This window comes from Amborella trichopoda, chromosome 7 (genome assembly GCF_054954075.1).
Source record: "Amborella trichopoda isolate Santa Cruz 75 chromosome 7, AtrichopodaSantaCruz75HAP2 v2.0, whole genome shotgun sequence".
NCBI lineage: Eukaryota > Viridiplantae > Streptophyta > Magnoliopsida > Amborellales > Amborellaceae > Amborella > Amborella trichopoda.
In genome coordinates this window covers 2,982,793-3,010,710 of record NC_142342.1, presented here as the reverse complement: position 1 = coordinate 3,010,710, position 27,918 = coordinate 2,982,793, and the positions used below count along the sequence as shown (strand labels likewise).

The following is a 27,918-nucleotide window of genomic DNA, read 5'->3' as shown; positions in this document are numbered from 1 at the left end:
ACCCAACACAGCAACAACACCAGCGTGAAAGAAATCAAAATTCGGTCATTGGCCATTACACAAGAAGTCCGCTCAATCTGAAAACCCTAAAATCTCCCTTGTGTCCTCTCTCTCATCAAATCTTGCTCGAGTTAGCCCTAATTTTCCATTCTGTTTTCTCTCTCGACTGTCTTTTATTCAGTGTATTTTATATCACGCCAATTCTATTTGTTGTACAGGCATGGCCAGAAGCCTGGTTTTTCTGGTCTCCGTCTTCTTGTTCTCTGCAACTTTTGGCTTTGGTGCAAACTTTCAGCCCATCTCTAATGGCCACCGATCTGCTGCACTTGAGTTGTTTGTGCCCTCAGAAGATGGATCCTACGGAAGGTTTGTGAAGGGATTTCTCTGATTACAAAACAAATCTCTCTCTCTCTCTCTCTCTATATATATATATATATCTCTCTCTCTCTCTCTCTCTCTCTCTCTCTCTCTCTCTTCATATGTGTATTACTTATTCTGAATGATATGGATTAGTTTGTGAATTTTGTGACATTTCCCGTCTTTCTCTCCCAGTCTATCAGTATCTCTTTCTATGGATGTCTAGCTTGTAAATTTTGTAACATTTGCTCTTTCTCTGTATCTGTATCTCTTTTTATGATAATTACCATGGCCAACTGATCAATGTCAATTAACATGATTTTTTATGGTTTCCTAACTGTGCATCTCTCTCCTTCTCTCTCTCGTTTTAGTGCTATTAGTAAGGTGGAGCATCCTGGTTATGGTTGCATCTTATAATACTTTTTCTCTCAGTCTTTTCTGTCCTATGTTTTACTTTGTTTGGGCTTCAATTCCAGTTTGTTTGCGTGCATACGCCTAGACACAGTAGATTGGGGTTGCAATCGATTGTCAGTTTTTAGTATTTAAAGGGTTTGAGTTTTATTGGTTGGAAGCTACTCTGTGGTAAGAAACAATTGAGGTCCAGGGTGATCTCTTATGCTGCGAGAAACTTTCTATCTTAAAACCCCTAATTTTTTGAATTATAGATGTTTGGAACAAGCAATTATCCCCTTCTGCTGTGAGATCTTGAACCCGAAGAAAGTTGTACTCCAGTGGTTTCTGCTATTTCACTTCAGTTGCTTGCAGATAGTTGTTGATAACACTCTTATTTTCCATATCTTCCACCCCCATATGCTGCAATAACACCCTAGTACCCTCTCTGTCTAACTCTCGCCAACCTATGCTCTGCTGCTCTGTATGTGTTGCTTTTGGTTTTTTAAAGGATAAATTTTTCACTGTTTCCTCTTGATCTAATATGTAGGGAATAGTTAATCGAAGTCCTGAGTCTGAGTATTTTGCTTCACATGCTTTAAACATCAGAAGTTAGATAATGAATTCTAGAGTTTACATGCTGCTTGGTTCACTTGTTCTATGAGGATGATGATTGCCTTACCTAAGTTTTTTTTGGCGTAGATTTTTCATATGTGTTGATGGGCCAATGGCCTTTTGGATAGATTCTAATTATGTAAATATAGTTCTTGTGTGAGGCATTGTCTCTTCTCTAATGGAGAAGTGATTCAATTGTTTTTAAAAGAATTCCAACAAAAATAAAAATAAAGACAAGCAAGAGGTCTTTTATTTTGATTATTCAACAGCCTCCCATTGTTCAGAAGAAATGAAACTAGATTGCAAGGCCTAATCAGCCATCACTACCTCTTGCTAGCAATCAAACTGTCAACACTTAAAAATGTGGTTTGGCTTGGATCCTTATCATTTATATGTTTGTGTTCATAACTTGCATATGCACCATTTGGCTGACCATGTGACTTGCTCTCAAACATCATGAGCTTTAGTTTTCCTACTAGGCGGTAACTAACCAATGCCCAGTATCCCTTTTAAGGTGCATATATGAAAGTTGATGAATCCCATACCCGTTTAAAAAGGCTAGGTTGTGTTAGGTAGGCAGCCAACATAAAATTTTACCAAAACTTATCATGAATCCTGAATCTACGAGATTTGCTTATGCTAGGGCATGGTATTTAATAGAACAGACTGGCGGACCAAGATTCGTGCTGTTGACCCCAAGTAATTGGGAAAAAGCTATCATGATGATGATGATTATCATGATGTTTTTGAATTATGTGGATCACTGTCGTTAAACAAGCAAATTCTACTAGAATCTTCATTCCTTTATGTATAAGAGTGACAGTGTGAAGTTTGTCTCTCTCTCTCTCTATATATATCTTGCGTGACTACTTTTTCTTATGTGACAGTAACATGGTTTGCCACACACAGACACACACACACACACTGAATTTTAACATCATGCAATGTGGTGAAGTGGTTATAATTTTGACTTCCCATTGTTTGCATAAAGATCATCGTTTGATATTTTTTAATAGGTGCCTTGGTTTCTGTAGATGTGCTCTATGTAAGCACAATTAGGTGATTGATTTTGTTTGCCATTGGTTTCACAGTTTAGAGGAAACATATGAGGCGCTGAGAACATTTCAAATCCTTGGTGTAAAGCCCAAAAATGATGTTCATCAAAAAGCATGCTCACTTGTACTTGGGGCTCTGAAATCTTCATCGACCATCACAAAGGAACTTTTCTATGCTCTCAAGGTCAATGGCCTAGTGAATTGTCAACTAGATGGTGGCCTCCTTAAGGTACTCTCATAAGTTTTGTTCCCTTATGCTTTTTGTTGTGTAGGGTTAAGTTTGTGAAGTATTTCTATTCCAGGATACTTTGTTAGGACTTTTCTTCACCTTATTTCTTTTTTTGCATACTAAATGATGCTTTTGCTATTTTCTCCTTTTTTTTCCAGGGCGTTGCTTCAAGCCTTCAAAAGGCCGTGAAAGATGCAAACGCGTTGTTTGATTATTATTACTCAGTTGGAGGCTTGGTACTTATCAAGGTATCAGTGATTAGAATTCACATTGTTAGATGTCATTTGATTGCCTATTGTACTTCTTTTTAGTGGTTGGTCTATTTTTAGTGTTTGTCCTTATTGAAGGTTTTTTTGGAGTATGTGGAGATCATTTTGCATGAAGTAGTTAAATCCTTCTTACCAAAATTCATCTGCATATTTTTTGATGATAATCTAATGGGCATGTAATAACATTCAGACAAAAATCTAATAGGCGTGTGATGTATGTTCGAGTTTTCACTTGGTTTACTATGGAAGAGAATGGGCACTTGCAAAATGTTGAATATTTGCTGTCGAATCGGTTCGCTTACCCATTTGATGACTGAGTTTTATGCTAAGTTTTTTTTTCTCTCTTTCTCTCTAATAAATTATTCTTCCTTGCTTTTATCATCATCAGAATCATGTCATGGACATGAATGGGCATGAATATGTGATGAATTAGCTATTGCTAGGGTCTTCAAAGTGTTCTTATGTGTTGAGACTCGTCAACTTCTACCCCATTTTGGTTTTCTTTTATGCTTTTATAGTTGATCGACCAACCTCTTACTTCCTCAAAAGGAAGTGGAACTTTTTTTTTTTAAGGATGAAAATGGAGCAATAGTTTTATCGCTCCTAGCATTCTTATTCCCTGAGTTCCATAATTTCTTTTTTTTTGCCATTCTGCCCAAATGTGAATTTCACAACATTTTTGTTATCCTTGGGAAAGTTTCTTTTGAAATAGGAATACTGTCTTTTACATTTTTCAGGGAAATTTATGCTGTTTTCTCTATAGTTGTTGGTTTCCTGAGCATAAATTAAATTTGATGCAGGAACAAGGATCCGAAAGCAACACAATTCTTGCGGATGGCAGCAATGTTTTCCACTCCATCAAGGTGAAGAAATTCCACTGTTGCACTTCTTGTTTTCTTTTTTGAGAAATCCACTATTTGTTTCTTGATTTGAAACTGTCTGCAAAACATAACTATATGCTAACTAGAAAAAAGCAGAAAAAGAAAATGGATGACTATATGTCACAAATTATTGCATTTTACTCTTTACAGGCACTTAGTCAAAGTGATGGGACATGGCGCTTTAGATCCGATGGAACAGAATCCAGTACTTACGCTGCAGGTTTCTGTCAAGCTGAAGCTATTCCTTTTAGTGATTGCTCTAGTTTACCTTTTTAGTCTCCCTATAAGATGGCAGCCCTGTTCTGATGAAGCTACTAATGATCAGACATCACCTTAATACTTTTGATTAGTATGTGTGATAAGGTCATCAAAATTTGAAACTGTAATTTAGGTTTTCTAGCATTAGACAACATATGTAAGCCTGTTTCCTTCTAACTCATTTTTTTGTCATTTCTGACATTATACTTCCTTCATGCTATGCTTTCTTCATGCAGGAATAGCATTTGAAACACTTGCAGGCATTGTGGCTTTATCAGATTCTGAGATCGATCAATCAATGGTAAGAATCTGTAGTGACATGTGAAAGTTGGTGGATTGGTGATGGTTTATTTACATTATAAAATCTCCATGTATTTAAAACTTCATACTTAACTTTTTATGTGGTTTAATGTCGGAAATGAAAGCACTGCAATATAGATTCTGAAAGTCTGAAATTGACAGATGAACATATACTATAGCTGAAGAAGTTCTGTTTTTAGATCACGATAGTGTTTTAAACTTGAGTTAATCCTTTTCACGGTTTATCTTTCATTTATTTGGGATTTATGCATAAGCATGCCTTGTTCTTTGACAACATCTTGTCATTCCATCTTTGACTTCAACATCTCCATCTTTAATATCTATAACTGATGTATATGAAATAATTCACCTGGACTGAGTATCAGGATCTCCTAGATATTGAAATCAGAACCACAGAAGACTATAGATTAAAAAGAAAAAGAAAAGAAGAAAAAACACAGATGAGCTGTATGCTGTCAGTTTGTTTGTCAGAATTGAACATGCAAGGTTCCTTGTGTGACATATCTGGAACTCGTGGAAGGGGCAACATTGAATTTGGAATCCCACAACTTTTGTGAAGCATCATGTTTGTGAATTTATTTTTTTTCCATTTCAAATGGCATATTTTTCCTTTGAAATAACTTCTGGGATCTAATCTATGTCCACTTAGACTTTTTTTTTAGCAAGAAAGCTTGTATAGTTTTTCTTTAGCAAATTCTAATTCATTCTTCTTCACAGATAGGTATCGTCAAGAATGATATAACGAAGCTGTTTGACAGTCTAGAAAGCTATGGTAAGTATTTGAAATTGTTCTCTGCTTCTAATCTGTATTCTCTTCTTTTTAAATGCATGTGTAGATTTTTTGTGTAAGTCTTCTGTCTCTTCTTGGTTACTTTGTATTCAATTTTTGCTTTTTCGTTTGTTGTCTGTGCCGTGAAAGCTGTCTCATTCATGTATGCATCTCAAACAAAGTGGATCTGGTCATGTATTTACTAGCTTTTGAACTTACTGAAAATTGTTAGTATAAATTGAAGAAGGGGAAAACAAACTTTCTGCATAGGAGGTTTCGATGGGAAAGAAGCCAATATGGTCCAGTCCATTTTCATAACTTTTTTCTCTTATTAATTCTGGGGTCTATGAGCTTTATATATGATATCTAGGCCTATTGGATCCTGTTGTTTTGGTTTATGGGTTCTTTGGTGTCTTTGTGGTATGATGTTTGGTAGTAGGTGATCATCGAATGATGTTTCTGGCTTATTCGTTAATTTGTTTAGAGGACAAGGTTTCAAGGACTGATATTTTGAGAATGAAGTCAGTTATTTCTGATATAATGGTGCAAATTGCAAAAAGTGTGCCCTCTCCAAGTAAAGGGTGTCTTGTTTTGTTCCACTTGTTATGTTTTACTTCGGCAATCTTCCCCTTGGTTAGGTTGGTTAATTCATGGTCTATTGTTAGTTTCTTTATTACATGACTTAGATCCAGATATAAAGCTGGATATTTCCTTTAGGCAGATCTGTTTTTTTTTTCCGCTAATTGCATATAATTAAAAATGCACATCTAATCTTCTTCCTTTTCGCTGGCCTATGCACTTCGTTACGTCCTTCAATTTTGAGTTTTTATTTATGAATTGTACTTGCATGTGTGGTTCTGCTATTCTACAGATGATGGGGCTTCATACTTTGATGAGAAACGGTTGGATGCCAGTAAATATCATGGTCCTTTATCTACTACTTCATCAGTTGTGCGTGGGATTGCAGAATTTGGAGCAGTTATTCCCGGAAGGTTGAATGTGAGTACCTATGAGGCACATTATTGTTTGCTTCATGTAAATTTCTCTCTGCAACATTTTTCTTGTTCAGACTTTGCTACCAAATTTCTCCTCTGCATGGATTTGACTTTTGCAGATCCCGGGAGATAAAATTTTGGGTTTGGCGAACTTTTTGCTTAGCATTGGAGTACCACGCAGCACCAAAGATTTATATGACCAGATTGATGCTTTGTCTAGATTGGAGAATAACCGGCAAGTTGATCTGATCCTATACTTCTCTGATATGTCATGGAGCTGTGGAATGTATCATGGCAATTATAACAAAAGTTTTCTTTTTTGAAGTTTGCTATTGCTGTTAGGGTACATTTATGGTTATGGATCACCTGAATTGTCATAGCCTTTCCTGTTTTATATGTAGGCTTTTCATGTTTGCTGTGTTTACATACTTGTTGGTCCTTTTGATCGGGTTGTGTTATTTCATGTTGGATATAATTCATTTAGTGAGAAGAGATCAATAGTTTATTTTTGTGATTGACATAAGTAAATGATGTTACGCAATTTGGCCTTTTCTTATGTATTTTTGCACCTATATTTCTCCCTCTCAATAATTTCGTTAAGTGACACTCTTTATTGAGATTCTTGAGAAGTTATAAATTACTCATCAAATCATAGAATTTACCTTGTCAGTTGTTTTAGTGATGGGTGAAGGATTCATAATTGCGAGTAAATTATTGTTAGTCATCTTATGTGAAGTTCTTATGCAATAGATAAATTATATGTACAGTTTTGTGAATGAGAAATTATATCTTCTTGACCTATGGAAGATAAGTCCCATCATAAAAAAAAAAGGACGGATAGAAGATATTTTTGAGTCTGATTGTTCACTATGTTGTTTATACTAGGACTTCTGTGCATTTTATTTATTGCAGTGCCATCTTCCTTCTGAAGTAGATAGTATCCTTTTTTTAACTAGTATAAACTGGAATCAGTAGATAAAATATTTTGAAGTGTCATCTGATTTGATGTTGCATTGTGTTTTATGATGTCTTCTCGGGACTGATAAATTGGTATTTATTTGGTTTGATTCATATGATGACCTATACTTTGTTATATAATACTTGTGCATCCTTTTTGAATTTTTTTTATTTAGTATAATTGCAGAAGTTATGGTTTGCTTTATATATTTCATATTTTTTTTAGTTTCCATTTTCCTTTTGAAGTGGTTTCAATTTTCACATTTCTGTGGTTGAAATGTCAAGTGAGCTTACTGAATTTCTGCTATAATTGACTTGCCTTTTATATGAAATTCTTCATCAATTCATAAAGTAAGGAATGTTAGTGTTATAATTTCTTTGGACATTTTCATCTTGTGCTTCTGTTTCTCTTGTATTTGTGATAGTAATGTACTTTTTACTTCTCATTATCCAGGATTTCCATTCCATTGGTTTTATCACTTCCTTCTACAGTTCTTTCTTTGACCTCAAAGGATAAGCTTGAGGTAAGTTTTTGTCTGTTCATGTTCTTGCCCTGATAGTTTGTCATGGCATGGATTTGGAGCTCTACCATGATAAAGTTCTTCTTGTACTGTACTTAATTTAGAACTTGATTAATATTATAAGCAGTGCACTCTTCCTTCCTTGTGTCTTTGTTATTTAGTCCTTTTATCAGGATGATTTGTAGAGTTTCGCTGCATATGCATGTTGTCCATGACATTCTGTTGAATTGTTTGGAATCTTATTTGAGAATGCAGTTAACACGTTTACTTGTGGTGAATAGGTTGAATGGCTTGCCTCCTGCAACCCGCAACTGTAGTGTTTATGTCAGACTTATTATTCTGTGTTCAAGAGATTTATTAGAACTTCTGACAAGATATTTTTTTACTAGATGATGTTCCTTGCATGGATGGAGCATTACTGAATGAAAACATCTGCCTAAGATCTGAAGTCTGAAGTATTTGCATATATAGTCAGCAAATTTATATTTTTTAACAGTACAAGACTCAAGTGATTTGAGTCCCACATTGTTTCGTCCCTCACCATGCATAGGATCTAAGACCTGTGTGTTCTCTATTTTCTAAGGTAGTTTTTGCCTTTTAGTCCCATGTTGGTTTTGTTTCATGTTCTGGTTCCCTCAATAGGCATTGAGGCTCCAAAGTAGTTTCAATTTTCTAAGATGTTGAAAGGCTGAGTAAACAGGAATTTTGTGTGTACCTCCTCAATTCTAGGTCAATAGTGAGGCTTCTCTTTCACGCCCTTTGACCTTAGCATCTTATTGTCTTCCATATATGCTTGCATCTTTTATTCAAACATTGTGACATTTTGCAACTATGTGCTTTTGTTTGTGTGTTGAGTGTTGCAGTTGTCTTGTGGTATCTCTTCATGGCTTTGAACCGCAGTTTGATATTATCAAATGAATGAACGGGTTATATTGGAGAACTCCTGCAAATTATATTCACGTAGGCTGATAAAGATTCCTTATTAGTCAATATATATGTATGAACACACGCATGCCCAAACATGCACACATATACTCAGTAAGGTCCTGTTTGGCTTAGAAATAAAACTTCCTTATGGTTGTGTTGGAATAGGTCGCATGCCAGCTTGGCACTGTCCTTTTCATGGATACAGTTTCTGGAATGAAACCCCGCTTGTTCGGCAAAACACCACCAATGATGGGTTCTGCTGATAGCAACAAAACATAAAGAGAAAACTTCTTGCTGCTATTGGCCGAAAACAAGCATTTTGTTGCAGGTGTTTTTGTCCAAGGTTGAACACCTGTTTTCACAGTCTCCCATTACAGCTGGTAAAGATCAGGCTAGGATACATCTATCGGCCTAATGGGGCCTAAGAGACTGAGCATAATCATGATACTAGGCAGACCATGTTTTAGATTCCTAGTCAACTATATTTGTACTTTGTATTCACCATCATTCACTTTTGTTGTTTCAGGTTAAGGTGTCCACAGTACTGGGTTCTGATGCTCCTCCTTTGACATTGAATCTTATGCAAGCTGTCAATTCAATCTCAAAGGATGCCCCTGCAATACAGGGACAGGTACACATTTTTGACATCAGACACATCACGAATCACCTGCCGTTTTTCCTAGCAAACTTCAGTATTTTTCTCTGACTCAGAAAAAAGCTTCCTTATTCATTTATTTTGGTTTTTATCTTATGTGACTCTATTGTTAGAGTATGTATCAAACTGTTCCAAAATGCTAGTATTCGTGCAGGAACTCAAGTTTGACATGGGAAGTTCTGTTTATATGCTCGATTTCCTTTCTATGGGCATTGATGTGGGAACTTATGACTTGGTCTTTGAGGTGAATTGGTTTCCATTTGGCTAGTTTATCAAAATTTTACGTGATTTTCCATTTGGTCAGTTGTAGTCAAATTTTTACATGATTTTCGTACATTTTACCATGTAATTTTTTTACAATTATAGAAAAACAGAGAACATTTTTTTTTTTTTTAAAATACTTGATTTTGATATGAGTGCTTTCCGTGGTTTTCTAGGTTTTGCTTCATGATTCCGAGCAGAGCAAGGTTTATACTACTGGAGGCAGAACCAAAGCATCGATTGTTGTTACAGGCATCATCAAAATCGACAATGCAGAATTAGCAGTACTGGATAGTGATGTGGGCAGTGTAGAGACATTGAAAAAGTAGGTTTTGTATGTATAATTTTTGTAAAACCTGCGTTTTTCTTCAGTGTGTATGCTCTTGGAATTGGCATATAGGTGTCTGAATGTGAGGTGTGTGGTATGTGTTTTGTATTCGCCAGTGCTGCCCTAATGAACAGTAGTACCCATTTGTTGGTGTGAAATAAAAGCATCTGACTTTAATGTGTATGTAGGACTGATCTTATGTTCTTTTGCTTCTCGTGTAGGTTAGATTTGTCCAAAGAAAGTACTGTTTCTCTGTCTGCAAACCATTTACAGAAGTTACGTCTATCCTTCCACTTGGCCACTCCTCATGATAACCCTTTTAAACCACATCAGGTAAGCAGGTAGTTTTTATGTACTGTCTTTTAGTGCTTCCCTCATTCAATTTGAAGTGGCTTTTTTTTTTTTTTGATAAATATATGAGGCTTCTTATTCTGATAAATATGTGATGCACTTCTTTTCCTGCAGGCGTTCCTCAAGTTGAAACATGAGACCGGAGTTGAGCATGCATTCACAATTGTAAATTCTGGAAAGAAGTTCGAGATAATCATGGTTAAGCTCCTCCATATTTGATGTCAATGCTTCTCATATCTTTCTGCGTAGTTATATAAAATTTATTAACCGCTTGTGGCGAATTTTGTCGTTTACTAGCGTCCATAGTTGAAAGAAGGAAGCGTATGGTCCAAAAAAATGTTTGTCTTACAGTAGAAGGAACCAGTTATGGGAGGCTTGAAATTAGTTAGAGAGATGAGTGGATTCCTCAAAATGTTTTCCAACTTCAAGTTTTAAACGTAACAAAAAATGTTGTCTAGAAACAAAAAAGGACATTGCTGTGTGTTAATATTTTTTGACCCTAGAAACTTGAATATAGTAGTTGCTTGAAGCTTTTCACTGCCCACCCTATACAAATTGAATACCGGTAATATGTGGCATTCTCCAACACCATCAAATAAATAGAAAAAAGTGAGAAATTAGGATGACATCCATCATGATTGTTACATGTGATTCTATGTTCAGTAGTTGATAGCATGGTTGTTGCTTGTAGGACTTCCTTGGTTTGGTTGAAAAGTTGTACTATCTCTCCGGGAAATATGATATTGAGCTCACAGTCGGTGACTCTGTGATGGTATGCTTTGGCCTGTACTTTTCTCTATCCTCTCTTTCTTATCTGAATTTTCACCTTGTGAAAATATACTGTATTGCAATGGACTGAGAAATTATAGCCCATTTGAGTCATCTCTCATTTGAAATGATGGATGATGATGAAGCAATGTGGTTCTCCCATAGTCCATTGGATTACAGTATGCATTCCTTTTCACCTTTTGGTCTAGGGGGTAGTTTAGCCAGTGTGTTCTTGTTGGTGGTGGTTCCTTTTTCTTAAATAACACAATCATGGTTTGCTTCTACAGGAGAATTCATTCTTAAGTGCACTTGGCCATGTCGAACTTGATCTACCAGATCCTCCAGAAAAGGCGCCACACGCGCCTGCCCTGCCTGTTGATCCATATTCAAGATTTGGCGCCAAGACCGAGATATCACACATCTTTAGGGCACCCGAAAAACGCCCACCCAAAGAGCTCTCCCTTGCATTCTTGGCTCTTACTCTGCTACCTTTTGTCGGGTTCCTTGTTGGGGTAAATTCTTTTTGTTATTTTATTTTGGGAAAGTATACTACAATCTTATGGACTGTAAATGCACATTGTCCAATGGGAGTCATTACCTTCCAAATCCAATCAAATGATGGATGGTGATGAAGAGAGTGGATTGCTTGGACCCCACATAGCCAAATTGTGGGTTGCCCTGTCTCTCTATGTCATTCATTCATCATTTCATTGGACAGTGATGTCCCTGATGGGCTATGTTTTCGCACAGTTCGTAGTGTGTGTGTGTGTGCGCGCAAAAATTCTATGTTTTATGTGGTGACCCTACACCTAACCACTAAACCGAAATCCCTCATTTGTGGTGAAATATTTTGCCCTGGTAGGTTATTGTGGTGAAATGTTGCTGGCAAATTTGTTGATTTTTCGCTGACCATCTTTTAATGGATCAGTGATTATTTAGATCGTTTAATTTGCCCGTTTCATCCTGAGTTATATATTCTCATTTCTTGCAGCTTCTTAGGTTGGGAGTTAATTTGAAGAATTTCCCTTCATCTGCACTTCCAGCTGGGTTTGCAATCCTCTTCCAAGGTGGCATTGGAGCTGTGCTTATACTCTATGTTCTTTTCTGGATCAAGGTTCTCTTTCTGATACTTAGTTGTCTTTGCATTAGTTTTGGAAAGTTATCAAAATACGCCCAACTTTTCAACAATTTAATAAGTTGCCATTTTTTAACTGTTCCAATTCATGATCATGTGTATTTGGATCGGTACTTTGGAACTTAAATCAAAATATATGGATAAAATGTTCATAGTTGATCCCCTTTTGTGATTTCAGTAAATTTCCATTTATTTAGTTATTTTTCAACTTGTTGATGACCCAAAGTAGTTTAACAGTTAACCCTATTACACTATCATCACAGATTGAGTATACCTGGCTATAGTGCCGCAACAAATTGCAAAATGTGTTCTCTCTTGTGTGTGTGTGTGGAGTACCTTTTGCATATGTGAAACATCATTGTCATATTTGAGAATGGTTGGGAATTGTGATAACAAACAGAGATGCACACATTTAATAACTAAAAAGCCTGTGTTTTTCTCAAATATGCTTCAAGTGTGCCTTATATGAATTTATTTCCTGTCTTGTGAAACCTAATCATATATATGGGAATTATATACAATGAGACCATTTACTTTTAGTACAAGGAGGTCACAATCGGGAGTGGTTGGGAATGTGACATTGACTAAGCACAATGTCCAAAACAAAATTTCTTGAATGTTGCGATACATTTCAATCCATTAAATATCGCATCCAATGGCTAAGAGTGATTGTGACTTTTTTATACTAAAAGTAAATAGTCTTTTATATATATATATATATATATATATTTGTTTTTTAATGTATTTGTCGGTTCATTTAAAATTAGCAATACTCCTGATGTTCTTCCATCTCGAGTCATATAATATCTCAAAGGAAGATTTAATTGAAGTCTCTCTCTCTCTCATCCTTTGTTTATGGTGTTTGCAGCTGGATTTGTTCACAACTTTGAAGGTCCTCGGTCTCTTGGGAGTCTTTTTGGTGTTTGTAGGCCACAGGACTCTCTCCCATCTGGCCTCTGCATCAGCAAAGGTGAAATCAGCCTGAGGAGAGAGAAACAAGCTGCAATATCATCCAGTGGGAGGCTTGTTTTTCAATTTTGTTAGCCCGAGTGTTTTCGCTATCAATGCCTCTCTTAGTTTTTCTTTATTTTCACCTTTTAACTAATTACTTGTAGAATATAATGGGGTTGATGATCTGCAGAACCCTTTTTCAAAGTTTATTAGAAGTATTTTTTTTCTCTATCAAATGTCCAAATTTTATCCAGTTTTATTGTCAAATAGATTAGTTTGTGTACGGTAGATTTTTACTGTGGATTTATGAAATGACATACAACAAACCAGAACCGCTTAAGTCGGACCAAGACCAGTACCAAGTACCTGGCTTGGATTTGGGAATGTGTGAACAACACCAAAACGTTTTATTATTAATAAATAAAACTAATATTTTTGGGTGATTTGACATTCCTAAACCTCATTTAAACATTTTTAATGCTTTAAATCTTGCTTTCATTTTTTTTTTATAGTTTGACCGAGTTGACTTCTGTTTGATTTGCCGTTCCAATTTTTAAAACTTTAGTTGATTGTATCACAGGCTTTATGTATGAGCATTTATAGTATACTCCCTTGGGAGCATATTGTATATTTATTCCATTAGGCAAAACACTAACTTGGGACATTTTTTCTTTTGTTGTTTGAAGCTTCAGGATGGAGGGACTCTATTGTATATTTACTCCATTGGGGAAAACACTAACTTGGGATAGTTTTCTTTTGTTATTTGAAGTTTCAGGGTCCATCTAAATATGATTAGTTGATTATTTCCAAATAAAAAAAATAAAAAAATTTAGAGTGTGACTTCATAAACATCTAGATCATTCCCTCCCCCCAAAAATTGGATGGTTCAGGTGCAGTCTTGGTATGATATTTCTTTTAGGCACATAGGCAAGTGAGTTAAATTTTGTTAACTTTGAGGTCAGATTCCAGAGATCATATACCCAAAAAATTGAGATCACAAAGATAACCTGGGTAGGTTTTGCCTGAGGCAGTAAATGGATAGTGTACTTCCGTGGGAGTAGGAAGTGTTTTGGCTCATGTATTATGACCGAAAGAATCGGTTTATGGGAGGCTTTTAGAAACTTATATCATTTGTTATAGTTTGCAGGAACCTTGTTCCTGTAGGTGCGGACACGCCTACCGAAGTTTGTCTGCCTTTCAGAATTCATCTTGGAGATGGATAGAGGATCCAAAACTTTGCAGGCCTATCATCTTAATTCCCAGAGTAAAGTTTAAGCTTTAAAAATGGATCAACTTTGCAACTCTTTCTGAGACTGTTCATTGCAATTCGTCAAAGATTATCAGAACTACATTTTCAGGCTCCAAATTTATAGATTTGAGGTGGAAATTGATCTGTTGTTGCATAGGATCTGAAAACCTAGTAGGCGTAGTGGGCTTCTGAGTCATTGGACTCATCAATAAATTTTCCATGAGTGTTTTGCCCTTATTATTACTTTTAAAAGTTGCAAGAAGTGGCTCATTAGTATTCTCTCTTTTGTAACTGTACTCAAATAGTTGGCAGAAGGCTCGAATCATGATGATGATTCTCTTTTACATTGAATTTTGTCGGTGCTTTATGTGTGTGCCAGCATAAACAGCTTACGCTTAGAGATGGTGATGATGGTGCTCTAGGAAATGTTTTTTCTTTTAGAAGGCTTTAATTGGTTTGAAAAAAATCCCCAATTGGATCTCGCTTGAAAATTATTAGTTTATAATTTCGTAGAGCAATTGGCAATTAAGATAAAGTCTTAACCCCTTAAATTAGTACAACAATTAATTTTATTTATTTATTGGTGCCTAGAATCACCAAAAATGATGCAAAAGAAGAATTGGAATTTAATCAAAATTGAGATTTCTTGGGAGGTTTATAGCTATTATCAATTAAGTATGTATGGACCATCCGCATAGTCTGATTTTGTATTTCTCACTTCCCAGTAAACCAAATTAGATAGATTCCGATGTAAGCTCTTCCTATGACTATGGATTTGTAAACAAATCAGATAAAGTAAATCAAATCATATGCATATAAAGGAAAGAGCGAAGAACTTAAAGATTCACGAACGAAACAAAGATATAATTACAACCATATGAATTCCATTTTGACATCAATATCATCACTTCAATTTCGATTATGGTATCTTGTCAACAGAAGACGGTTAATATGTGATGATCAATTATTTGTAGTAAGAGGCATGGTAATTACTTGGTCATGGGGATGAGAACATCTCATGGAATGGTGAGATGGAAAATTGTTTCTTCTGCCAAGAGAGAGAGAAAGAGAGGAGGGGGAGAGAGTAATTGTAAATAAAATAAGTGGAAATGAGCTTTAAAGATTTGCAGTGAGAGATGGGAGAACGGCTCTATTGTATTGGAGTATTGGAATTTTTAATTTCATTTATGGGGAATTGGCATTTTTAAAATTTTAATTAAGGGAGAGGGAGAGAGAGAGAGAGAGAGAGAGATATTATATATTCATCTGTCCTTATCAGTGGTTTCTTTTGATTGAAGTGAGAATACGGACGTTTTAGATATTTTCGTGTAGGAATATGTTACGGTTCTACAAATAAACAACATGCCCATGCTGCAATTCACAGGCACAGTGTCAGAATCCTGACTTGTGGTCTTAATTTCAGGTCCTCAACTTCTCCTTATCTCTTCCCCAAAAAATAATTGGAAGTTACAATTTGTAAGTCATTCACTAGAAACTAGATAAAGAAGCCCCAATAAATCAAACAATTTTGAACTTCAATTTATTCACCAGAAACTAGACAGAGAAGGCCCCCATAGATTTCACCCAGATTCCAAGGCTATTTTCTCTCTCCATCAGTTCTCACAGGTACTGTTCCTGTATATTTCTGAAATTCAATTCAGATTTATGGCATCCTTCCTGCAACTCTCTCATAATTTTTTCTCACTATAACAGCTGGAACACAGAAACCATGCTTCTCACCCAGTTCTCTCTCGCATAACTGTCTCATCCTTGGTCATCTCCATTAAATTCCAAAAATCATGGCCATTGTCCTCCTTGAATCCATCTCTAAGTGCCCTCTATTGCCCATCCAAACAAAACCCATTAACCACATTGATCACTTTTTCAAGCTTCCCATGGTCCACAACAGAAGCCCACTCAGAGCTTTGGCAGAAAGCGCCACCTGTGATAGGACTTTTAGATCAAACCAACTCAATTCTTCTGATTTCAATGAAACCCATTACATAAAACTCCTGAATCGATCATGCAAATCAGGAAAACTCAGTGAAACTCTGTATTTTCTTGACTACATGGTGAACAAAGGCCACCACCCAGATGTAATCCTATGCACCAAGCTTATCAAAGGTTTTTGCAGTGCAAAAAATGCTGAAAAAGCTATGAGAGTGATGAAGATTTTAGAGAGCTATGGAAACCCTGATATCTTTGCCTACAATACTCTGATAAATGGATTATGCAAGTTGAATTTGATTGATTCTGCAACCAAGACTTTCAATCGGATGGTTGAAACACAATGCCACCCTGATATTGTTACTTATAATATATTGATAGGTAGCTTGTGTAGTAGAGGAGAACTAGATTTGGCCATGAAATTTTTAGATAGATTATTGGAGAACAATTGTAGCCCAACTGTGGTCACTTATACTATACTAATTGAAGCAACATGCAACATCGGCGGAATTGATGAGGCCATGAAGCTTTTAGATGAAATGTTAGCGAGAAATCTTCATCCTGATATGTTCACTTACAATGTGATTATCAGAGGCATGTGTAAAGAGGGAAAGTTAGATGTGGCCTTGGAGCTTTTCAGAACCAAAGTAAATTGTGAACCTGACACAATCTCTTATAACATTTTGTTGAGGGCTCTTTTGAGTCAACAGAGATGGGGTGATGCCGAGAATATCTTATCAGAGATGATTAGCAATGGCTATGAGCCCAATGTGGTCACATATAGTATCATAATTGGGGCTCTTTGCCAAGAGGGTAAAGTGAACCAGGCTATTGATATCTTGAAGGACATGATGGAGAGAGGACTAAAACCCGATTCATACAGTTATGAACCGTTGATTTCAGCATTTTGCAGAGAGGGAAAACTGGACATGGCTATATCATTCATAGAGCACATGATCTGTAATGGTTGTGAGCTTGATATCATAAATTATAACACTCTTCTATCAGCTTTTTGCAAGGTGGGTGAGGCCAATGAAGCCCTAGAAATTCTTGAGAATCTCTGGGAAACTAGGTTGTGTTCTCCTGATGCGAGTTCTTATAACACTGTGATCTATGGGCTGTGGAGTAATGGTGATCAACTGCGAGCCTTGAAGCTTGTCCGTGTTATGGTTGGTAGAGGGGTTGACCCTGACAACATCACTTACAACATACTTATTAATTGTCTATGTCGAGATGGTTTGGTGGACCATGCTTTGATCCTATTGGAAGATATGAAGAGAGCGGGGTTTGAACCCACTGTGATTACATACAACACTGTGATTTTGGGGCTGTGCAAAATGCATAGGATTGATATGTGTATTGATATGCTTGCAAAGATGGTAGAAAGAGGGTGCCTGCCAATCGAAGCGACTTATGTAATACTAATTGAGGGAGTAGCATATGATGGGTTGTTAGCTGAGGCAGTAGGATTGGTGGAGGCACTTCTCACTAGAGGGGTTTTCTCCAAGGAGTCATTGAAGAGGCTGTATAAGACCCTTTCCATGCTTGAATCTTACAAGCATTCATCACATTTGGATAACAAGAAGTTGATGGAGAAGACTCATGAGGAGTTCCCTTGCAAGCACTCTAAGCAGAGTCAAACTCAAGAATTGTGGCCTTAAGAATTCATCTCATTGATCACTCTCTTGAATTCGAAAATTTGACAAGACAAAGGGAGCAATTGGGGGATTGTATTATAAAAGACCGGTTACAGGTGCAACTGGTTGTAACAAAGTGATACTGTTTATATCTATTGAAAATTTGAAATTGGTGACATGCCTTGTCCTCGGAAGCTGTCCGATGCTCGAGCCAAAGATGCATGAATGTCACTGAATAAAGTTTGTCAACTGATAAGTGCTAATTTAAGAGTAATCTTGCATGTCACATTTATAATACATATGTATGTGTAGATGTATGCATGCATATCTTTGAAAGAAATACATTATTCCAGTTGACATCAGAGTTTGATACTGAAATGAGCTTCTTCTTCCTATTTTGGGTTGCAGTGAATAAAAGGGTGTGGTGTTAGGTAATCCATCAAATGTTTTTTATTTGAGGATTAGCTGCCACAAAAGACACTTATACCCAAGGAGAAATGTATTCAGCAATCCACCCTATGCTTTTTATTTCCTTCCAGAACATTAGGGGCAATGCCATTGTATTTGGGTTTGATAACTTTTTCGTAAAGGATACATATGGATTAAAGATTGATTTGAAAAAATTAAACAGTTTTGGGGCTAAGGGTGTGATTTACAAATTATTGGGGTTGACAATGCCTAAATCACATATGCTTTCCAAATACATTCTAATGACAATGCACAAATCGCCCTTGGGCTTGGTTTTGTTGTTGATGACATCAAAAAAACCTCGAGTTTGATTAGAACTCGTAAATGTGGGTGTAAGTGGGTTTGGGGCAACACAGAGTGTTAAGCTAATGGACCTTATATTCAGGCTTAGCCTAACCCAGCAGGCCTCTTAAGGGGGATCAAACTCGGTACTTTGATACCCACCTGACTGGCGAACCCGTTTACACCCTGTTAATTGAAAAGCCTTATAAAGCATTGACTATCACCTACCATACATTGATAGTTTTTAACAAATCTATACCGTTTAAGTAAAATGGATGGAATAGAGTACGCAAAGGTAGTTCTAAAATTAAAGTTAAATCTTATAAACCATTAGAGTGTCGACCCAGCCTTAGGATAGAATTTTGAACTCACATAGATTACGCACCGTGAGTTCTGACCTGGCTTAATCTTTGGTTCAATACAATGAATTGAGGTCCGTTTGACACTTTTGAGTGTCGATAAAAAATAAAGTTTTTTTCTTTAAAATTTAATGTACTTGAGTGCAAAGGGCATTTTCACCTAAAATAATGTGCTAAATAGTATCAAACAATATCAATATATTGGGTGTATCTGAAGGAAAGAGTTTATATGAGTTGCCAAGCTTATACTATTAAAGTAGGGTACACCTTAAAAATCCTCTACAAGATAGTGTTCCGACAGTGAAAATCTTTCAATTGATCATATCGACTTCTAGATAGATAAAAAATGATTTCAAACTAAAAACAGTATATCTTATAACAAGTTATCAAGTTTTTTAATGTTTATAGATCAATTTGATTTAATACCATTTTTATAATTTTAAATTTTATAGTTAGAAATAGGAATAGATATTCAAGAGCAAGAGAAGTTTATATAGAACCAAGGCTCTAAAGAATCAAATAGGTAGGCTCTAATTTGATTGTTTAGAGCCTAGGTTCTATACAAACCACACCCTTCAAGTAATTACTAGGTTTTTAAACATCAAAAAATATGCCATTAGGTCAAATTTAGAGGTACACCTTACTTCTACAGTCTAACGACACATCTATATAAACCTCCCCGGTATCGGATGTAATTTTTTAGGGCTTAGGTTTTATGAAAACAAAGTAAAGCTTCACTCCAAATCCTTCACAAAGCACTTTGGGTATTGGAAATCTCCATAACGGCTCTAAAATTAATTTTCAACATGGACTATCAAATTTCAAGCTAAAAAAATAATACGATTCACAAGATCTGTGAACACTTATTATTAGGGCAAAATAAACAGTCTTGATAATTTGTTGCAATATACATTCTTTTTAGAGCTTGAAAACTATTTGTTTTTTATGACCATAATGGTCAAGGCTGATAATATAGATTTGAAGAATTTTCGACACCAGAATTATAATTTTGACGAGTTTTAAGGTGAGGCTTTATTTTGATAGGGCCCTATCAAAGCATTTTCCCTAAAGAAATAGGAGTGGGGACCTCTGGGCGGAAACCTCAAAGTACGGTTTCCCCCATAAAGCTCTTTATTTATCCTCTCCCTACCCCTTCACGCCCTCTCTCTCTCTAGAAATTGTTGCTCTCACTCTACCCCCTCACACACGCACGCCCCAATCCCTGTCTCACTACAAATCGTTTATCTACGTTTATGTAGAGGTAGAAATTTGAATCTCAGAGAGAAAGAAATGTTCCCCCAATGCCTATACAGGGTTGAAGTGAATTCATGGGAAAGAGGCCTATTTGTGTATACGTGAGATGAAAAGAGTCAATCCGAAGCGGTAAATATGGCTTTTTCCATTGATTTTCATCAGTTAATAGGAAGCCCAACAAGCTTTTATGAATTCTTGTTGATGCCAAATTCCAATAGCATTAGATTATGCCAACCCAAATTGGAATTTGGTGTTGGGACCAATTTTTTCAGAAGAAAAAGTTCACTTTTTCGATGTCGAGGACATCAGGGAAGTGTTTGCATTGATAAAATCAATCAATATGAGGGACTAGCTGAAAAACTAATGGCTACCCATCAAAAACTTGCTGATTTTGATAGAAAGAACCCACCATTTCCTAGGAGTTCTTTTTCAGAAGGACCCTATAACGAGAACAATCAAGACTCAAACAATGCAATCATTCAATCTTTTTGCAGGCATGGAAGATTGGTCGAGGCCTCTAATCTCATAGAGATCATGACTCGTATTAGCCAGATCCCAGACTTTCATTCATGTATAAGCATAATTAGGGGGTTGATAAAGGGTGAAAGAGTCGACAAAGCTGTAAGGGTTCTACGCCTAATGGTTATGTCAGGTGGGGTTCCTGATATAATCACATATAACATGCTTATCAGTGGTTTATGTCGAAAAGGGCAGTTAAAAACCACTATCTCTATTCTAGATGACATGAGTGCTAGTGGTTGTGCCCCTGATGTTATTACATATAACACAATAATCAGAAGCATGTTCTTGAGAGGAAAGTTCAATCAAGCAATTACCTTTTGGTTGAATCAATTGAGAAATGGATGCCCCCCATATGTTATAACTTCCACCGTCTTGGTTGAATTAGTCTGGAAACATTGTGGTATAGAACAAGCGATGGAGGTCTTAGATGAAATGGAAATCAAGGGTTGCTACGTTGACGTAGTTCTGTATAATTCTCTTATTAGTTCTGCATGTAAAGTGGGTAAGTTTGAAGATGTTAGGATGGCCCTTTATGATCTCTTATCGAGGGGGTTAGAGCCCAATGTGATAACTTTCAACACTTTGCTCCATGGTATTTGCATCCTTGGCAGATGGCAAGAGGCTGAAGAGCTTTTCTCTATTATGGACCAAACTTCAAATACCCCAACTATGGTTACTTACAATATATTGATCAATAGCCTATGCAAGTCTGGTCTATTGGATCGGGCAATTGATTTCTTAGCTCAGATGGTCTCTCAGGGATGCTCACCCGACATAATTACGTATAATACCTTTTTGGGTGCAATGTGCAAAGAGGGTATGGTGGATGAAGCCTTTGATGTACTCCATGTTTTAAAAACCAAGGATGTTTCTCTTGTTCAAGTTACATATAATACTGTGATTGATGGTTTGGCGAAGAAGGGTGATATGGGAAAAGCTTTAGGGTTATTAGGTGAGATGATTAGGGCAAAAATTGAACCTGATGAAATCACTTATACTTCTTTAATTGGTGGGCTTTGTAGGACTGATATGGTGGAGGAGGCTGTGAAAATGTTAATGGAGATGGTAAGGAAAAGATTTAGGCCTCAAATTAGTAGTTATAATTCAGTGATTAAGGGTTTGTGCATTGGGAACAAGGTGGATGTTGCTATAGATATACTGGATATGATGGTTTCTATGAGGTGTAGGCCTAATGAAGCAACATATGGTGCATTGATTAGAGGTGTGGCTTCTGCTGGTAAGACAGAAGAGGCCATTGAACTGCATAAAAAGCTTATAGAGCGCAAGGTTCTTAGGAAAGATGTCAGAGAATACTGAATATGTTGGTGACGTCCTCTTAACAAGATTTTTATGGAGAAAGCTTAAGTGGTCCCTTTAGTTTCCAACCAATAGCTAGTCTGAACCTTCAGCTGTGCCAGGTATTTAATTATTCTTTTTTAAAAAATTTTGTTTATGCAGCATCATGTTTTTTCTTAGAATATTGTTGTGGTGAATTTATTATGAAAAGTGGAATGGCATGCTTAGATTGTGAAAATGTTAGATGTTAATACCTATACATTTTGTCAAAAATATATAGAAGCATTTCTGAGACCATGCCCTAGTGGCTATGGCCTAGCTGAACGCTCCTATATTTATTAAATAATGGACATAAGCTAGTGCTTTGAATGATTTATGCCTTTATTCATTGAAAAGAGTGTGGGTGTGAAGTACACATCTTTTTTAATCTTGCTCTTCCAATTGTGTGTGTGTGTGTGCTTGTGTTTGTCTGTATGAGAGCGAGAGAGAGAGCGAGAGAGAGAGAGAGAGAGAGAGAGCGAGAGAGAGAGAGAGAGAGAGAGAGAGAGAATATACAGCAGCGCATAGAGGAAAATATATGCGGCAGGGCAGGGGGCGCCATTATATGATCATTCTTGGAGAGTGACATGGAGGAATTTACTACATTAATCTTCTTCCCTCTATAATGTCTCCTTAATTGTAAAACAATAAACTCGTCAAAAGATGCTCCAATGTCTTACATTGTGCAAAACATCCTGACTTCTGATATTCTGTAAAATGCTCAACCTTTTCTCTTAGCTACCAAAATTTCACAGCTTCACTTCAATTGCCTGAAAAGTCAATATTTCCATGAGTCCTGCCCCCTCACATCTGTCATATTCTTTCTGGTCTTTGGCCACATTCGTTGTGTATCACATGGCTCTCACCTTGGTCTCTGTATATTCACCCAAAATGTGATCTTTCAAGCATATTGAGATAAAGAACATATATTGGGCAAACTAAGTTCACCCTGCTATGGGCCTTTTTATGTTGCGTGGGAATTTAGTTCCAACGTTCATCAGACACTCTGTAAATTGCATCTCAAGCAATTGTTACATCCAAAAATCTTTCTCTATTGATTAAATCATTGGTGAAGAAAAATTGAATTAAAAGATAGAAGAAATTAATTACATGTGGTGGGCATGCGAGGCAGTTGTTCTCTCTTTCTAGTTCTTCAACGTCTTCTCGTAGTTCATAGTATGTTCTCTGCAGTATCTACTATGCTCTGAAGTCCAGAATCTCGAATTTTCAAGTTCTCTAGGATCTCATGTTCAATTTCTAGAACTCAGATCTCCAAATTCCATCCTTTTCCATTTGGGAGAGGTTTCCTTTTATTTTCATGATCTTCTAACTCGGAAGAGAGGGAGTGGCTATCAAACGATATGCAGGGAAGTGGTTTTACCACTCATTCTCCATGTTTCATGGGATTGATCCGTCTATTGGATGACTATGAGAAAGTGGGTTTATTAACCCAAATCCCATGTTTTGCAGGGCTATCCCATGTTTTTGTTTTGGTGTTTTTTTTTTTGAAGCATTATCGGGAGTTGTATTACTATAATTCCAAAATTACAACTGTTTGGAGGGCCACAATGGAGAGCATGGGCAAAAAGAGGTGCTTGAGGCAACACAATACACAAGAAATGGTACTAGTGAGAACACATTGTACAACCAACGAAGAAATACAGACAAAGAACCATAAACGTGGACTCATGAACAAAATCACTGATTAGATTCCACCAGAATCCCGGGCTGTAGGTCCCTCCTTTGTTAGTGATCCGCTTTAGAGTTGGCCTCCGGCCAAGTATGCTGAAAGGAGATGCATCCCTGCAAAGAAGGAAATTTGCTCAAAATGTAATGGAGACACCATGAGCAGGTGGAAGCACCAGAAGCCCAAGCAATGACATTTTTTGAATCGCTTTCTACGCTCAATGATTCCGCCCATATTCAGTTGAATTTCTGTATCCCTTCAAGTAGAGCTAGCACTTCTGCAGGCTGACCCATGCCACGTGTATAACTGTATTCATGCTTCCTATTCCCCCGATTTATAGAGTTACCGTATTCCATTCACACATGAGCACGTTATTGCCCATCCCTATCGCAATTGCCCTTTTCAGATTTGTCTGCAGAAGGCATAGAGAAGCAGGTACTTTGCTATGCTTGACTCCCACATTTAGCGAAGTCTTCCCATATTGGTTATTGGGTTATGCCCGACTCCCACGTTTGGAGCACTATCCCATAAATGCTATTAGGAGCCTATATTTCCCCAATGTCGTGTTTTAAGGGTTATCCGCATATTGTTCATATGTAGGAAACATAACTGCCCTTCTGTTCTAGAATTACCCTTTGCTGCTTTTGATTGCAGAATATGGTAGTTGTGGGGTCTTTGGTCTTATGTTCAAATGCATTTGCTTTTGTTCATGCATTCTTAATGTCACGGCAGTAAGTGGGTACATGCAACTTTCTAGGAAGCCAGATTTCAATTTGGTTCAGAGGGGAATTTATCCACTTGGTGTGCTATTGAACGACATGTCATTCGATTGACCGCAGGAGGGCGATCAGTCTGTTTGGTTTTGTGCGCAAGCTAGTGATTTTCCATGTAATGATATTCCGGCTGCAAAAGCATAGTGGTAGGTTGCTTCCAGAAATATGCACAGTACTGCAATAAAGTCACTTAGCCCGCATATATTTGCTATTCAAGGTGACAAAGGGAGGGTGGCTAAGTACGATCATGCAATTGTTCTATTCTCATCAAACAGATGCTGGTGGAGTATACCCTTCAAGTCGTATCCAAGGGAATCGTTAGGTTTTAGTGACACTGACACTATAGTTTTTGGTCTCGAGGGGCAGTCCATCCTAAACCACTAGACTCTAGGTGAATCTTTGATAACCATCTTGCATTGGCCTATATTGGATTAAAAGCAGATGCATAGATTTGACACCTTAACTTTAGACGTTATATCTAAACTTCCCTATCATTTGGCGGGATGCAGGCTTTTCGCCAAGGTCATCATTGGTAGCTACAAGTTAACTCTATAGTACTGCTATAGTCATTACTTTGTTTACCAATAACATAGGGTGGTATAGGCATGAAGCACATAGGACATGAGCCATGCAAGCCATAAGTCAACTAGGACATGAGCTCTGCAGGGCATGAGTCACACATAAATCATACCAGACAGAAGCCATAAAAGACATGAGCCATACAAGGCATAAGCCACCCAGGGCGTGCGCATTGCAAATCTTGAGTAATGTAAGGCATAGACTATATCAAGTATATGTCACATAAGCTATAGGCTCATACTTAGGATATAAGCTTTATGAGGCAATACTTCTCTAGGTCATGAGCCGTACATAGCATATGAATTTCTTCAAATTCTAAGTGACACAACCACCACCTAAATAGTATAATCCTTTTAATGTTGTATAAGCACACAAGTGCATGTATGTGCTTATACATGCATGCATGCCTTAATGTATGTATGCGCATACATATGATCCTTATTCATCTTAGTTGCCGTTGTTGAAGTTGTTGACTTCGCTTGTCAAATTGGAAGTCAAACTCAATTTTGATGCGTTGTTATCTCTATGGGTTAATGCTAGAAATATTTATGCTCGTGTCTTATGTGTAACGTGTTGTGATAAGAGTAAGAGGAAAAAAAAAAGAGAGGGAATGATGGGTGAAAATAAATTTTTTGAGAAAAGCAGAAAATGAAGACAATTTTCTTAATAACTAGACCATGTTGTTGGATATTTTTTTAATTTCTGTTCTTTGTAAACGGAAAGAAAGTACATAATTTCTTCATATCAAGATGGGCTCTGAGTTTCACTTTTCTAATTTTATTTTTTTGTAATGGGAGAGAAAGAACCTGAGATGATATATTTTGTGGGATATATACTGTGATGATGTCTTCAGCTTCTCTCTTCAATTTTGCAGATTAAGATACTCAGGTTTTCAATCTCAATGAGGGAAAGTTTCAATTTTGCAGATTAAGATACTGTCAACGGTTTTCAATCTCAATGAGGAAAAGTTTTGTAGATTGAGAGATATTCAGAAATTTGTTTCAATGTAGTTGCCTTAGAGTTAACCTTGATTATGGCAAGAAGATGCTCGTCTTTTTCTCCTCTAATGAGAACGTGTGCTTTTCTTTTGGTTTTTTTTTGTTCTTCTCCCTTTTCTTTTTGTTTTTGTTTCCTGTTTTGATTGTGAAATATTGATAGCTTAGTTTTTTTGTTTTCCCCCCCTTTTTTTTCCTGTCCTTATTGTGAAGTATTGATAGCTATGTAAGTTGAGGTAAAGATTCTTTGCTCTTTTTCATGTGCCAAATGATTTGAGTGTGCTCATTGATATGATTTTTCTCAGGGTGTGTGTGTGTAATATACTCCTGTGGGACCAAACTACTGTCTTATGGCCTCCGGCAAACGAGTTATTTTTTTTTCCCCTCTAATTTGATGTTTTGTGTTCACTTTAGAATCACTAGATAAGTATTTTTTTTTTTTCTAAATTAATTGTAATTTAAGAAAAAAAAAAAACCAAAAAGAAATCTAGAGTTTGAGTTCCTTTGTGCTTGGATATCATGGTCAAAAAATTGGATGGTCCTCAGTTAATATTAGGATTCTTTTCCAAATATAGATTGCAATTTTTTTATTTTTTTGAGGCGGGTCACTAACTTGAAGAGGATGCAGTCAAATATTTGAAATCCTAAAATAGATAGGGCTTTAACTCATTTAGACCCAAAGTTTGTGCACATGCAGGTCTCATTTAGATGCTAAAAAAGTGGCCCAAAAAAATTAGGTAAAATGAAGCCACCAGTTTTTGGCCATTTGATATATTGTTCTCCATTGGCCGTTTGGATTATAGAATCTTCTAATATGATGACTATGTGTATCGTAATTCAACAGAGCAAATCATCAAATTCTGTTTTTTCATCATAAAAGTTATCATTTATCGACTTTTTCTAAAAGTTGGAAACAAATCTTTTTTATTTCTAGTGATACATAGTTGCTCTAAACATTTTCCTTTCAATATAGCAAATCAATAACAGCCAGTAGTTTATAAATGAATATTTTTTGTTTATTTATTTTTTGCCAAAAAGTTATTTGGGAATGCCTCATGAGTCGAAACAAGTGAACTGCAAATTGTGCTTCAAATGCCTGTATACCTATACGCAATAGTACTTAATATTTTTTTTTTTTTAAAAAAATTGCTTTACATACCCCACATAATCCATAACGTCTTTGTTTCGTGAAGGCAATTGTAAGAGACCTTTTAACAATAGATAAAGGGCTTTCTTTCAAGGAATTTACCTCATGTTTTCCTAAACTAATGTTATTACAAATTCCTGTTGATTTTTTTTGTTTTTTACATTCATACCGCCATTTTCCTTATCGTTTTTTTTTTTTTTTTTTTAAAATATCCCCATTTTGGACCGTCAAGGTCCGATGTGACCTTGGACCGAACTTCAATAGAATTTCTTTACGATGACTTTAGACCTTCGAGGTTCAATGTCCCATCACTTGAGACCTTGGAGTTCTAAAGTAGACTTTAGACCTTCGAGGTTTAAGGTCCCATCACTTGAGACCTTGGAGTTCTAAAGTGGTATGACATCGGACCTTCAGGGTATTAAGTGAGTGGATTTTTGACTTTGAAGGTTCAAAGTGTCATCAGAAACTTTAACCAGCATAAGTACCAAATACCACTTTAGACTTTTAAGGTCCAAAGTCAAAATTTGGGTTGTCAATTTGCACCACCAAGATCCTAAATGGGGCTATTTTGAAAAGAAAAAAAATATATAAACATAAAATACAAGAAATGGAAAAAAATTCTTTGACATATATTTAGGGGATATGAGATAACGTTCTCGTTCCTTTATGTAAGAAGAATGCATATGAGGTT

The 27,918-nt window shown here is 36.5% G+C and overlaps 2 protein-coding genes across 4 annotated transcripts; both read left to right on the top strand.

The window, feature by feature from the left end:
* The first annotated feature begins 15 nt into the window (after positions 1-15).
* On the top strand, positions 16-13,224 carry HAP6 (ribophorin II (RPN2) family protein). 3 transcript variants are annotated; one of them, XR_016059466.1, is made up of 20 exons: positions 16-366; positions 2,454-2,646; positions 2,805-2,894; positions 3,716-3,778; positions 3,947-4,016; positions 4,291-4,355; positions 5,093-5,147; positions 6,016-6,143; positions 6,259-6,374; positions 7,551-7,620; positions 8,710-8,924; positions 9,071-9,175; positions 9,354-9,443; positions 9,637-9,785; positions 10,010-10,121; positions 10,254-10,337; positions 10,831-10,911; positions 11,195-11,419; positions 11,899-12,021; positions 12,911-13,224. XR_016059466.1 is itself a non-coding variant. In XM_088872273.1 (20 exons), the coding sequence occupies exons 2-20, from the start codon at positions 221-223 to the stop codon at positions 13,025-13,027; spliced, it is 2,082 nt and encodes a 693-aa protein (XP_088728399.1). In that variant the 5' UTR covers positions 16-66; positions 219-220; the 3' UTR covers positions 13,028-13,224. The 3 variants fall into 3 exon arrangements, 2 of the variants coding, with proteins under 2 accessions (XP_088728399.1, XP_088728398.1); XM_088872273.1 differs by lacking the exon at positions 8,710-8,924 and having other exon boundaries at positions 16-66; positions 219-366; XM_088872272.1 differs by lacking the exon at positions 8,710-8,924 and having other exon boundaries at positions 16-130; positions 219-366.
* Positions 13,225-15,897: 2,673 nt separating this feature from the next.
* LOC18447157 (uncharacterized) lies at positions 15,898-26,366 on the top strand. The gene is made up of 3 exons (XM_020675332.2): positions 15,898-17,844; positions 20,304-22,129; positions 25,960-26,366. Exons 1-2 carry the CDS (start codon positions 16,042-16,044, stop codon positions 22,026-22,028), a joined length of 3,528 nt encoding a protein of 1,175 aa, XP_020530991.2. The 5' UTR covers positions 15,898-16,041; the 3' UTR covers positions 22,029-22,129; positions 25,960-26,366.
* Positions 26,367-27,918: the final 1,552 nt, after the last annotated feature.